At 41.5% G+C, this 14817-nt stretch overlaps 1 protein-coding gene across 1 annotated transcript in view; it reads left to right on the top strand.

Moving 5' to 3' along the window:
- AIG1 (androgen induced 1) overlaps positions 1–14817 on the top strand; it is a 78570-nt gene that overhangs the window by 50210 nt on the left and 13543 nt on the right. The window contains exon 4 of the mRNA XM_028723572.2: positions 14161–14276. Coding sequence (XP_028579405.1) covers positions 14161–14276 — 116 coding nt within the window. The remainder of the gene's footprint in view (positions 1–14160; positions 14277–14817) is intronic.

Raw genomic sequence — 14817 nt, 5'->3', positions numbered from 1 at the left:
CATGCCTATGAGCAAGGCAATAATACCTAGCTTAATAGAACACGTTGACATGTCTAGAATCTGAGGAGAACACAATAAAGCAGTGTTCCCCAACCTTGGGTCTCCAGCTGTTTTCGGACTGCAATTCCCATCATCCCTGACCACTGGTCTTGTTAGCAAGGGATGATGGGAGTTGTAGTCCAAAAACAGCTGGAGACCCAAGGTTGGGGAACACTGCAATAAAGCATCAACAGTGAATTGAAGCCATGTCTGGAATAAGAAAGGCTATGCAGTTAGTAGGTTTCTACAGTTCCACTATTGCATGGCATCTCATTTGTTCACCGATTAGAGTGCTCTCTTGTTTGTTTTGTGATGTCAGTACCCGCTATTAGAATAATGACTGTGGTGAAGAACCTCCCTCCACCCCTGGATTCCCTCCGCCAGTGATGGCAGATGAAGCTCTGACAGCATAGGGCATTCTTTCCCCCCATAGTTGGTCATGGGGAAGCTCTGCTGGGTTGTAGCCAAGATTTGTTCAACACACCACTGTTTTGCTACCACTTTACTTGGGCATTCGCCCATGAAAACCCCTATGAATCATTGTCACATTCTTTTCTACCTTGATTTGATTGTGCCTCTGAAGAGGTCCTTTGCCATATTTCCTATTTTCGGTCCTTCAAAAGATCATGGGCAAGTAGGGGCTGTCTTGCCAAAATGTTTCTCTAGTCCCAGGAGCCTATTTGGGGATCTCGTCCGGGAAAGCATGCGAGGGCGTCGCAGCCCTAGTGGCAGGGAGCCATTCCTGGGCATTTAAGAGGAGCAACTGCTTGGCCCAACAGACTGATCATCGTAAGGGCATAAAAGATGAGGTCATGTGGGAAAGTGGTGTAGCTGAGCTGAAAGGAATGTACAATCAAGAAGAAGCCAAGCCAAGATTATTGCTGTGTATAGTCATCTGCACCTGTGACTGTGGAGGTGGGGGTTTGTGATGCTGCTGAACAGACTCGGCAGTTCAAACACAAAAGATTACAGGAATCCCCTTTTGCTTTATTTCCCTTCTTCCCCATCTCTACCAGCAGCTAGTCATCCTAGCCCCTGTGTAGTTAATCTTTGAGAAACCTGAAAAACGTCTTATACAAGGAAGTAATTTGAGGTTTGCTGTGGATGACCAACTACTGATAAATACAGGTTACAAGGGGGTGGGGAGGAAAACAGAAGTTTTCTTTCTCCTATTGCTGATTACCAGAGGCTGTTAATTCCTTTCCTGTATGTTCTCTAGGTACATAGGGGGTGCCTTATACTGAGAGGGACCGTCTGTACATCTGCTCAGTGCAGCCAGAGTGGTGCCCTCCAAATATTTTGGACTTCAACTCCCACCATCCCTAGCCATTGACCAACCTGGCTAGGGGTGATAAACGTTGAAATCTAAAACAAAGCACCATGTTGGCTATATCTGGTCTACACTGATTGGCAGCCGCTCTCCAGGGCTTCAGGCAGAGGATATTCCTAGCAAGACCATGGGACCTTCTGCAGATGCTCTGCCACTGAGCTGCAGTCCTTTTGTCACATTCTGTTCCATTGAATGAAAGCCATGGCCCGCCACATGCATGAACACAAATGCGCTGTCCTCACTCCACCTCACGGTGATTTTTGGTTGCTCTGCTTTATGCGGTGTGACCACATTACCATAAAATCAACTTCAAGTAGCTGTTTCTGGCCTGAGCTCTAGGAAGTTCTAGGAAGAGGAAACCCAATGTTTATGGTTCTAAATTGTCAATCTAATCATTATGTTAATAGCGTTGGAAGGCCCAGGCACTGTCTCAAATCATAAACCAGAGGCACCAGCTCCTTATTTTGTATCCTCTGTGGTTCAGAGAAGAAAACTCCAGGCCCCAGTGGGAGAGGGGGAGGACAGAGATTTTTTTTAATGCTGAGGACTACATGGACTGCAGTCCAGCCATGCAAAAGTCATAGATTTCCACACTCAGACACCACACTGCAGAAGCAAGCAGCATTAAATTGCTTAGACATTGCCTCAACTCCTTTTGCAAGGAAGGTGTGGAGTAGAGCTGATGAGGGAGGCAGCCTGGGGACAAATAGATATTCATGGAGGGCCACGTTTGGGTCCCTGAGGTTCCTGCTGTAAGTACTTCCTGGAAATAGGTGCGGCAATATGCTGCAGCTAGGTGCTGGGAAGTGGATTTGCTGAGTCCGTAAGTCAAGATTTCCCCTCTCCTTCCTCTGATAGTGAAAGCACTAAAGCACTAGCAATAAAATAATAGGGAATGGACTGTCAGTGGACGTCAGTCTAATTTTATCTGGGGGCTGAGAAGACAAAAAGGTGGGGACAGAAAGCAAGAGAGAACCAAAGTATCCCATCTTCTTTGGGCTCTGGTCCTGCCCACTGCTGGTTCCTGCGCCATACAGCGCAGGCATGTAGTACAGATAGATTACTCCCAAAGAAATGTAGCCATTAACAGGAAAATAGTTCACCACCCCTGTTCTAATGATATAGACTCTATATCATAGAGAACCATTATAGACTAATATAATCTAGGGGACAGAAAGTCAGGTTTAGGTCTTGGAAACCCAGGCTTGACTGTAGTGTTCATTAGGTGGCCTTGGACAAGTCATTCTCTTGTAACGTGCCCCCAATGAAATTGGTGGTGCTTGCATATTTGGGACTAGGGGTTTAACTGAGAGACAAACAAAAGTTTAACTGTATATATCTTTTTTTTAATCTTTTTTAGTTTTCTAGAAAATGAGACATGATTAGGAGAGCTTAAATGGGCTCCCTAAGTGACAGGGAGCAAGTGCAGGGGCTTGTGACATGGTTAATATAGTCAGGCAATAAAATTATTTTAGTAGCAGTATTCTGAATTTATCGAAGAGGTGGAATATGTCAGCAGGAAAGGTCAACAAGGCAGAAGCAAAGGCCTGGCAAAGTTATAGGTAAGGAGGGGAGCGCTCCAATTGGAGAACAGCCTTTACCAAAGGTGTCATGGATTTTGAAGACACGCAAACTCAGGACAAAAGGAAGAAACGAGGAAGGCACGTTTGGCAAATCCTTATTGTGATCAACTCCTAGCCTATGTCCCCACTGTGGAAGGATGTGTGGATCCAGAATTGGTCTCCACAGTCACTTACAGACACACTGTTAACACCATGTTCATGAAATCACAATTGAAGTATTTAATAACTTTCTGAATGACAAATGGTAAGAATAAATGTTTTAGTTGCCTTTAGAGTCAACTTTTATAGAATGATATGCCTGTGTATGTGTGAAATGTTCTGTATATGTAGGGGAGACTGTGTATATGTCAGCACACATGAGGAAGAATTCTAATTAGAAGAAAAGATACAGGAGTTTAGTATGGATGAGGTGTGTTTATGCAGTCTTACAAAACAAAGCCAATTGCAGGATTTATAGTGTCACCACATTTTCTCCCTGTGCAGAAGTGGCATCCATATTAGTAATTAAGAGTGACATATTTTCAAGAGAAAGAAGGGCATCCATTCTCTTGGTTTTGTGAGCCTTGCAGCAGTTTGAACTGTGTTTGAGACCAGATTAAATACCGTGTGAATGGAGACAACTGGATAGTATTGCTATTACAGAGTAGTATACACCAGATGTCAATTCTTATAATGAATGTAGAGCAATGTTATCATGTTAGAGCAATGTAAATAAGGTAGAAACGTATGGGAAGTGTTGATCAAAAGACCATTTTGAGACTCAGTTGTGTGGTTGCTGCAATACCATTTTGCTCTCAAACCCTATTAAGTGATAAGGGAGGAAATGGAGCTCGTGTGCCACCTCAGCCAAGAGCTCTGCTTTGTACGGTGTTCTGCTTGATCAAATTCAGTAATAATGTCTTCTAATCCTAAAACATTTCCTCTGCTTGGTAACTCCTGCTGTCCTTAGGCAAACACCTTGGGGACTAGAGAGAATAGCTAATTCCGGAGGTGGTGATATGCCTGGAGTTTTCCTCTTTTGATGTCCTCAGGTGTTCCCAAGGACTTCTGGGGCTCTTTGAGCTCATTCTCAGGTTGCCTTCCTGCCCTGTTGGGCGCCACCTACCTCTTCAAAGAGCTACTGCTGCTTAGTTATATATGATGATCAAAACCCTTTAAAATAGTTGCTGCATTGCTGCACTGTCCTTATTCAGCATTGAAGATGAGGGGAGTCACCACTGAAAACACACAAGCTCCATCAAAGGTTCAGAATCCAATAGTCAGATGGAAAAACCTTTTGAGTTTGTTTTTTAATTGATTGCTGCCCTGTGAAGCTGTGTTTGTTCCCTGGATGGGACTAAAAGGTTGTGGCCTCGGTCATATCATTTTTTAAAAATGGAAAACAGGTGTCTGTTATGGGAATATAGGCAAAGCTACTGAATCTCTTTAGGAGTAACAGATAAGTTTCTTTGTTAGTAGTCTGAAAAAGTGACATAGTAACTCACTTTTACTAACCTGTCCAGAATGAGGGCTGCATCTCATGCTCACTTGCTCTTTTTAAAAACAAAGAACAAAAAAACATTTCTGTCCCACCTTTGACCACCAGGCCGTTCACGTAATAATAATTAAAATACTACTGGAAAAGGTTCTAAAACCAAAAATCAATGTTAGCAATAAATCCACAGTGAAATTAAAACTTAAATCAGAGACTCAGAACATAGCTGAAACCTTCCAAAAAAACATGTAATGGACAAAAATTAACTAGACATTGAGAGGTCAGCAACGACTTACCAGAGCGGCCCTATATGCGAGGTTGGCTTACAAACCTTCCACACAGAGAGGCACTTGTCCACGTAGATTGTTAAGTATAACAAACCTCTAGTAATACAAAATATAATAAAACAGCTGGATTTTATTAATATGTTACTAGAGGCATGTTGCCTCCATCAATGATACATGCAGATTTGCACCTCTTTGTATAATAGCCCCAGAATCTGAACCCCACACGTAAAAACCTCCTAAAAATTATAATAGTAATACTTCTGGAGATTTGGGGATTGAATATTTGGATCTACTCACAAATCCAAGGGCTATTCTAACACACTGTGGTAGTTAGGAATTTGAGCCATCTTTGGACTACATTCTTCCCTTAAATGGACTGTGCCAAGGTGATCGTCATTGTTGATGGTGTCTTAGGAAGGCATTTGACTTAAGCCTTTGCAAATGTCTCCCAAGCGTCTCATATTATGAGGAATGTTAAACCTTTGGCAAAGTCCTCAGCTTTCTAAATTCTGAAGGGTCTGAAAGACAGAAACGAACAAAATCATTCTCAGCGGGCCTTAAAGCTAGTGGAAACCCAGCAAAGCACAGATTAATGTATACCAAGAACACCAGTGAGCAGGGCCAACCCGTGGAGGAGATTAGATCAGATGGCTCAGGGAACGAAATCACACAATGTGGTTCGGCTGCTGAATCTAAAGGGGTCCGGGTTGAGAAGTAATGGGATAAACCACCATCTGGTAATCATATATAAGTTTTAAGGTGGTTTGCCAGACACAGGCCAGTTTAGGTTCAGCAATATGGCTTCAGTCCATGCCCTGGGACTGCTGCACTCAGGAGTCACTGAGAAATGGAACTCATAGTAGGACTCTAACCCTATGCAGGGTCACATGGGGCAGGAGTCCATATATTTTAGTGTAGCTTACTTAGCCGAGTAAGCTCCCTTCTCTGAGTCCTGTGTTATATGCACAAAACTCAGGAAGTGGGGGTGGGGGTGTTTTTACCCTTGAGTTGGGCTCTGGCAGAAGTAACAATGTGAAGAAAGAGAATGATTGTCTCTCCATTCATTCTATGGAGAATGTAAGATGGGGCAGGGGGAGAGAGACGGTTGCTTCTTTGCTGCCAACTGAGCTTTTGCATCTACCAGAGGTTATTTCAATTCGCAAACTCCCTATGTGACATCACCCACCATCGCTACTTAGAAAGAAAAAGGGCAGATTATTGCAGATTGTGTAAAGAGAATGGATTATTACCACGATTCTCATCCATACTTGGCATTTTAAAAAAAAACCTGTGCAAGCAGACTCATGTAATGCAACTTTACCTATCAAAAAGACCCGAAAGACCTATAAAGTTAAAACCAGAAGTAGCATTTTTTCTCCTATCACAGACCTTTTTTTTTTAATGATTATAATAAATAGGAAGAACTATGTCATTTTCTGAAGAGGTCATTTCCTGTTTTACAACACAACACTATTTCTAATTGTCCCCAAGGAAGGGAGAGAGAGTGAGAGCTTCCCCTAGATGTCTGTGGAGAAACTAAACAAATCAATGCAGTTGAGAATGGGCACAAGTTCATCTTTCCCCTTCCCCAAAAACTCGGAGGGGGAGACACCCCAAAACAGCCCAGTGAGGGCTGAGCATGGGTCAAAGGGCAGGGAGTTCTGATAGATTGAGAGAGGAGAAGGTAGCTGGAATGCCGTGAAAAGATTCCTGAAGAGAAGCGCTCCACACTGAAGTATTTTGTTTTAGGGCCCCCGTTGGTGGGTGGTTTGTGTTGTTGCTTTTAAAAGCCATGTGCAGCCTTCTATATAGACTTAAGGCAAATTGCATTAAAAGACAGGAAAACCAGCTAAAATAAGACAATAACAAACTTTTGTTAGCATTCAAAGGTTAGCTGCATTTAAAAGCAAACCCTGTCGTAACTTATTATCCAAGGATTACAGAGCTGGTTACTTTAAAACCAAATGTTCTCGTTCACTTTTTAGCGTGTGGAATGTGGGTGGGTGGGATCTACCACCTTGTTAGGAGGTGAGTCGACCTATGCGTGGTCAGAAATAGGCCCTACTGAATGAAATGGGATGAATGTGCATATAATGGTAGCCTGAGAGTGCAAGTCTATGTCTACATAGAAGTAAGTCCAATTAAGGCTGCAGTCCTGTACCCAGTTACCTAAGAGTAAGCTCCAAACAACTCAATACGACTTATGCTTTGAGTAGACATGTATGGGACTGTGTTGTAAGTGTAGTTTGTTCTGAACATTAATTTGTAAGTATAAGAATGAATAGAAATGAGCAACAACCTTTCGTTTTTCCTTCAAAGACATTCAACATTCACAGACATTGAGGTGATGCAGCATACCTGGTCTGATTCTAAATTAGGGAAGTGTTTGGCCATATATTTAGGAAATACTAATTGTAAACTACCAGTTCCACACCCAGGGTTAATTAAAACGTGTGTGTGTGACGTACATCATACATTACAAAACATCCTTACAAATCTGTACAGTGTTTTGTACTACCCAGGAAAAAAGAGAATGTAGAAAAAGGAATTGCTGACACTGCCAATGATCTGCATAGCTGTGTTGCCGTTGGCTGCAGTAAACAGCCCAGAGGTTGCAGACTAGAAGTGTTGAGGGTTGGATTCCATTCTTGATTTACTGTAGATATCCAGTGTTGCAATGATCTTGAATAAGTCGAAGGTATTTATAAATAACTGTAGGATTGTGGCTGGGCTGTCATATTGTCAAAGCATGTTTCTGAAGCAAAGTGTAGAAAGCATTCCATTGAAGTGAATGGTTGTCGTGCCAGCTGTGGCATTGCAAGATGGTGCTGGCTGTCCATCTGTTGTTGTCTGGAATCTTCATCTGACAAATGAAGGGATAGTTTTGTTTCCTTACTTCATAGAGGGGCGGGGGGGGGGGGGGGAGATTGAGCAACAAGCACCAGACACCAGGTCGAAGATATTTGTGCATGTTGTGCAAAGATATCAGCTTCACAGAAATACTAGGTGCTTGTATTTTCAGTGTGTGTTCAGCTGTCACTGTGCAATAGGTGCAAAAGTATTCATAAAACAGCCTTACAATATGGAAGCACAAATGAATGACGTAGAGGGGAAATATGCGCCCAGAAAATGTGTTTATCATGTTCTGCTTGACACACAACAAATTACATAATGTCTCAAGAGTATTGTTAATTCTAGGCATTTAATTCCTTCATCTAACATATTACTAAATGCTAAAATCTTCGTCAAGTGTGTGTGTGTGGATACATAGATAAAGATGCATAATTTTACTTGATGCCATTTGTAATGTCACCCTCTCAAAACCTGCCCTTGTACATATCTGCTTTCAATTTATGTTCAAAGTATACAGAAAGTCTCCTGTACTAATCTTGTCCAACTTTGAAGCCACATAGCTCATGCATGAGGCTGTCAGACATGAGTAGTTGCAGATGTCAGTGCACCAGTGGCAGGAGGCCAAGAAGATGGATTAAGGCTTAGTCAGTAAAAAAAATACATGCCAGCACATCTGAGACACAAGCATTGCAGCACCTCATAAGGAAAATGTGTCGTGACAAGAAATCGATAACCTCTTGGAGGCAATTGGTTTATGAAATATTTTTGATTAATTATGCTGAAGCATGTTTGGCAATGTAGCTTGATCCAGCATTAGCTTAATGCTTTTTACATGAAGCAGTGTTGTAACTGGTCTTGTAAGTCAAACAAGATGGTTTAAGCCAACCTTAAAAGTTTCACGGCATAGATTTTAAAATGTCCCTACAGCAGGCTTAATGGCATATATTGGTGGCTGTAGATTTTCACTGATCAATCGAAACAACATTCATTTTAGCAGAAACAAGAGCAAAATAAAATTAGAACAAGCTTGTTTCTATCTGGAGTGAAGATGCTGTAATGTATCACGCAGGATCTGTAATAGATCAGGCAGGATTAACAATATGTTAATTCATAAGACTTTACATAATTATCCTTTTAAATGGAAGGGATGCTATTTAAATAACATTTTAGACATCATTCAAAATAAATTTAGAACCAGGATTGCTGATTTTACTGATAATGTGTGACATTCACCTATTTGTGAGGGTTTCTTGTGATTTAAGAAACAAAATCTTGGAGCTATATAGCAATTTCAAAAAACTGCTGCTGAAAAATACAGATATATATGTAGACATACATATATAGTATCATATACCATGGCTCTGATCCAGAAAGCTTTGTGTGCAGCACCGGACTGTGTACGTGCTGTGGCACACAGATGTCTCCTTGCAGAAAAGGTGAAGTTTCTAAAATTCAGGATAAAGATACCTCCCTGCCATGGCTTCCCTAGCAACAGCACTCAGTGACACCAGTTTTCTTCCTTCTAATAAGCACTACCCATAGCAACTGCATTGGGAAAGTGCCAATGATTAAACTGGAGCAAAACACAAAGTAGTACGCGAAATGCAGCAACAGCTTTTTCTCTCCTCCCCCTTCTCCATCTTGCCAGAAGAGGTAGCATTATCTCTGAAACAGTGGTCTTTAGTCTTTGCCTTTGCAACTACCATCTCCTGAAACATTAGGAAGCTGCCATAACTGAAGAACTAATTAGGAGAAGCTGGAACCACAAACTGGCACCCTTTCATAACCCTAAGCATAACTTATCTCTCAGCACATCTACTGCAACTGACAGCTGTTCTTAGGATACCATTTTTATTTAGACAAGCCAATCCAGATGCTCAGAAAGTTGGAGTTATTTCAATCTGTTTTAGTATTTTAACCTTTGTATGTTTTAAAGTATGGCTGCGAATTTTTATTGATTTTCTTGTTTTATATTTTTGTAAACCGCTTTGCAATTTTTTTACAATCAAGTAGCATATAAATTTTATGAAATAAATAAATAAAACAAAAAATATTGTAATAGGTCATGAAGAGCTATTTCCATCTTGACAGAAGCAATCTGATTTCTGTCAGCAACTTGGTTTTATAAACTAATTCTGATATATGAAAGGCTCTCAAAATAGCAAGATAAGGTCAAGTTTTTCTTTTAAAACTTCAGTTGCAAAAATTCCGCTCTGTCCACTACACTTAACAATATTTTTTATCTCATTCTACTGGCATTTTGTTTGGATATATAACGTAAGTCAAAAGCACAAATCCATAAAAATTGGACACAGATTTAACTGTTGATACAATTTTTATTCTGTATGTCTCCTAGTGTTTTTCACAAGTGATGGAGACACACCTTTAACATCTCATGGTGTAGTGATGGTGAACAATTGAAGTTGTAGTTCAGGAGTGGAGAATCTCAGGTCCAGAACCCAAATACAGCCTCTCATTTTTGTCCTTGCCCACACCCCAAAGGTGCAAAACATCTGGCCTACAGCTGTAATTAGCCCTATCAGACATACTGATTTGGGCTGCCCACCATTTTGGCCAAGCCACACCCACTGTCCTAACACCTGATGTCATAGTATGTCATATTGGGGCTTGGGCAAAAGGGGCTTTGTAGCTGTTGGGAAATACTTGAGAAGCATTCACACCCTTTTTTGTTTTGATTTCAAACCTCATGGGTAAAAATGAGTCACCTGGCGTAACTGTGATATCAAGTAATTGACATGTAGGAGCCCCTGCCCGCCTGCCAAACTTGGCCACCCAGGGGGTGTGGAAATAAAGATTTGGCCGCCCAGCCAGATGCATATCCCTACCTCTGCCTTATATCTGGAATGCCTCCTTTATCTCTAATGATTATTCTTACTTGCCTGCATGCAGGATAGAGAGGGGTGAGTGAGTGTGTGTAGAAACTAGCAATTTACACTGACTGCTTTGCCAGCTTTTTCCTCTGGCACCACCAACCAGTAGCACATGGCTCCTGGAAAAGGTTCCCCTGCCCTGGTGTAGATTAACATATTCAAAATATTCATTCTTAAATTGATTGACCCAACGGGAAAGTGGTTATTGTGGTTGCACTAAGCATTAGTACAGTCTTTATATCCCCAGTGAACAGAGTCAGTACTCAGTAGGGACCTTAAACATTTAAATATAAGCATAGTGCTCAGCTTGCTGTTTCTGATGGATGGCCTCTCCTGGGGCCTAACTAAATGTTATGTTAAATGTATCGCTTGCAGGGATGCCAGTGGATACACACACACACACACACACACACACACACACACATACAGCCTCTAATCCTGGGTGCAGAAGGATTTCTGTTAGTTTAACCCTTCCCTCTCGTGTTGTGATCACGTCAAAAACCACACCCCTGCTTCCCCCATGGTAGTTAGCCATGGGGGCAGGGGGATAGTTGCCAGCGGGAGCATCATTTTTATTGTTCACTGTGGCATGAGGGTGATTTTGCCACAGACACTGCAAAACCTCCCCTCCCTGCATGTTGATGGAAATTGAGGGAGACATTCTCAATGTCAACGGTGAACTTTATGGCTGAGTGGGGATTTGAACCTGGGCCTTTCCTATCCTAGCCTGACAACCTAACCACTACAACCAGGACAGACCTTGTCTTGTTCCTGTATCACAGTGGTGCTCACAGGGCAATGCAGGTGAGTTACAGCAGCACCAAGGATAGCTCCTAGTGAGCAACTTGCTCTGACAAAGGTTAGAAGTGTACTGAGACCTTTAGAGCTGTCCACCTCTCCTAACTTCACCTTATTTTGTGTAACTAAAGGGCCTCTTAAAGGGCCATTCTCTGGCTTGAAGATAAGCACTTATCATATGTGCTCCATGGCCTACTGCCTGGTGTGCAGCCTGTAGGGAAGAAGCGCATGGGTGCCAGTAAAGTGCATGGCCTGATTAATATGTTAGTGGAGTACAGCACTGATGTGGGATCTTCTGTATGAGCCAACCATCCTACATGATTTCATTCATTAGTGGAACAGCGTACATTGTAGATATTTGGAGAAGCGACAGCCATTGATGTCATGCATGAACTGGGGCTAAGGTTCACTTATGTATACAATCAACATTTGATGGTTGCAATTTGAACTTTTCGTATTGCCTCGTCACCTCATGCTTAATGTTTTTTTTCAATGGAGACACTTTACACATTCAGCCACAAGTCAAGAGTAGGTTTGTGATTAATTATCTGGGTTGTCTTTGCTACAAGAAATAAGAAAAAATTACCTATTCTATATCAGTTATTCTATTCTATACAGAAACTGTAGCAACAGTATTTAGGAAAGGTTTCCCAACTCAATCTCTTATTTTCAGATTTCAATTTTGGCCCCTTAGCACAGATAGTAGATGTATTCTAGCATACATTGCTTTTGGGTAACCACCTCCCGTTTCAGTGAGGTTTGTGCAAGTCCCTTTGAAATGGCCAGCAGTTGCAGTGCAGTAGTGGTTGCTGACTTGTGCCCATTGCCACAGCTGCAGTTGCACTGTATGCAGTTGCACTTTATATATTGTTTTGTCAAAGCAACAGTGAAGAGCAAAGAGTGATCTACTATGCCACTCTGTTTATTTCAGATTTAGTGTATCCTCCGTAGCTATAACGCTGCGGAAGAGAGGAGGTTGCATTAAAAAAGGAAGTGTTGCTAAATACCCACAAAGCATTAACCTCCTACATCGATTTAATTTGTTATCTCTGATTCCTGTGTTTTCCAAGTCATCGTCACAACACTGGCCTTTACTTAGATAATATACTGCTAACACCCATGAACTATGCAATAATAATTAATGAAGTGCTTGCGGCTACTGCAGAGAGTGCATCCTGTGTCTCAGTTAACGGTAATAATCCTCCATAAAAGGATGAGTGCTACTACCAGGACTCTTATCCTCAGCGGGGTTCAGACTTACTCATGGATTCCCATTAACTAGACACCCACTTTGAATATCCTGCTTTTCCATTATAGATATAATAAGGTATCATCCATCTCATGAAACACGTTCTTCTCAATAGCAGTTTCATATGGTGAAAGTTTTACCAACGGTACTTCTGCAGTAGTATCACTTTTTTAAAAACCCAGAGATGGCTAGATTGACACTGTTATGTGTAACATATTGCTGATTCTCTCTGCACCTGTTTCCTAAAACTTGCAAAAATTATTATATTTTGGGTGGAACAGACTGTTGCAAGAAGCCCTTAACTATTGCTATGCCATGTTTCCTTTTGTCTTCTTCCCAGCCAAGTGTGTTATAATAGCATAGGTGTTTCGTGTGTCTTTTAAAGCTCTTCTGTTGAAAAATTATCAGCATAAGGTATAAGACAGCATGTGACGTGATGCCCACGTGCTGTGCATTTTGCCTTCCCCTGGCATGAGAGATGAGAGCAGAGAAATGCACAGTCTAATGGCATACTACCAGGGGTTGTCCTTTGCAAATGGCTATGTTCACACATAACTTTGGCCTTGGTAACCCATATGAATAGGGGTTGTGTGCTGGTGCATGTAGCCTGATAACTCCTGCCTTGCTCTTCCATTTTCGTGTTCATGTCAGCAAACTACTAGGTGGAGAGCTTGGCATGGTGTCTGGTCGTAGGATCACGTTTCGTTTCACTCTAATAAGCACATGGTTGTTAAATCAAGAACCATCATGATTTAAGGTGGTTAGGGATTGTGGATGTGCTGGGGTAAAACAAATCACAATCCCAGTTTAGGCTGTTGTGCTAAGCTGTCCACTTCATGGTTTGTTTATCTACTCACACGAAGGGAGGAGCAAAGTAGGACCATTCAGTCTGCTTGCACTAGCGTGCAGTTCGTGCACACTGTAGCTTATTAAACCATAGTTTTATGGTCTGGAGATATGTGAAAATGGGGCCATTGGTGGGAAGAAGAAAGAATTGAATGGTAGCAGTAACTAATAGCAGTTCCATGTTTCTTCTAATAGCTAGCTCCACCCTTTGCATATAATGCTCTTTTCCCAATAAGTCCACTATTATTGCTTTACTATTCAGTTAACCTCCTGATCACAGCTTGCAGCATCTAAATGCTTAGATTTATGCTGATTCTGCCCTATTAGCTGTGAACCTGAAACCACAAAATACAGCTCAGCAGGAATCAAGTTTCTCCTCTGCCAGAGGACAGACTGACTGTTCCTGTTTTATTGAAAATGTTGATCGAAGCAGCCTTTTTCTAGGTAAGCTTAAAAAAGAAAGATGTCTTTGAAAATCTTCTGCCATATCCTAAAAAGATGTTGGCCATTATCCAGTTAAAGTTAAGCACTTCTAGGGCTGGAATCCTAAACGCTAAGGAGTAAACCCTATTGACCACAGTGAAACGTACTTTGGATGAAATGCAACAGAATTGTGCTGTATCCCATTAATTTCAGTGGAAGAGTTAAGCCTTACTGTTCAGCTGGAATTAAAGAATGGAAATAGTTAAGTTTAGTTGTAAAGTGCTCATTACTTATAGATTATCCTAGAAATATTCGATAATAATTTTATTATGGACATTTGGAAAGTTCTTGCATGAACTGTTTTCTACCATTTTGTTTTCATCCTAGCATACAACCGTTTTGCCTTTTATATTAATTGAGATGAGAACAACACATCATGAGTATCCCAGCAGGACCTGTGGCTTGGTTGCTGTCTGCACCTTTTCGGTTGGCTACATATTGTGGTAAGAGATACCTTTTCACGTTGTGAAATCTGATTATCTATTTCATTGTGGACATAACCACAGATATACACACAGGTCCCGCTTTCCAAACACAGTATTCCCAGGAAATTGTTTGTTAGGTGAGTGTTCACATAACAAGCTGATGATTTCCATTCTTTCCTATGAGGCCATTTCTAAGCCATGATCTCTCTCCCCCTTCCCGTTATGGTTTCTTCTTAAAATGGCTGCAGCCAACCATCAAAAGAAACAAAGGAAAAACTGTTTTGTCCAATCTATCCTGCTCTCTGATTGGTCCAATCTCCCCTACACTCCCCACCCCCATAGTATCTGCCTGAAAATGGCTGCTGCCAACCTGCCAAGCACAAACAAGTAAGGAAGCAGGCAAACTTCGACTGTTTGGATATCTGAACCCATGGAGTAGATAGCAAAGCTTGGCATAATTTTTGTGTTTGGATAAGTGAACTTTCACATAACAAGTGGGTGGATAATGGGACCTGCGTGTACTGCTTGCTTTGTCTTGTGTCTATGCTGAGGGCTTTCT

The sequence above is a fragment of the Podarcis muralis genome, chromosome 3, assembly GCF_964188315.1.
Source record: "Podarcis muralis chromosome 3, rPodMur119.hap1.1, whole genome shotgun sequence".
Classification (NCBI taxonomy): Eukaryota; Metazoa; Chordata; class Lepidosauria; order Squamata; family Lacertidae; genus Podarcis; species Podarcis muralis.
This window is presented reverse-complemented; position numbering and strand designations above follow the sequence as displayed.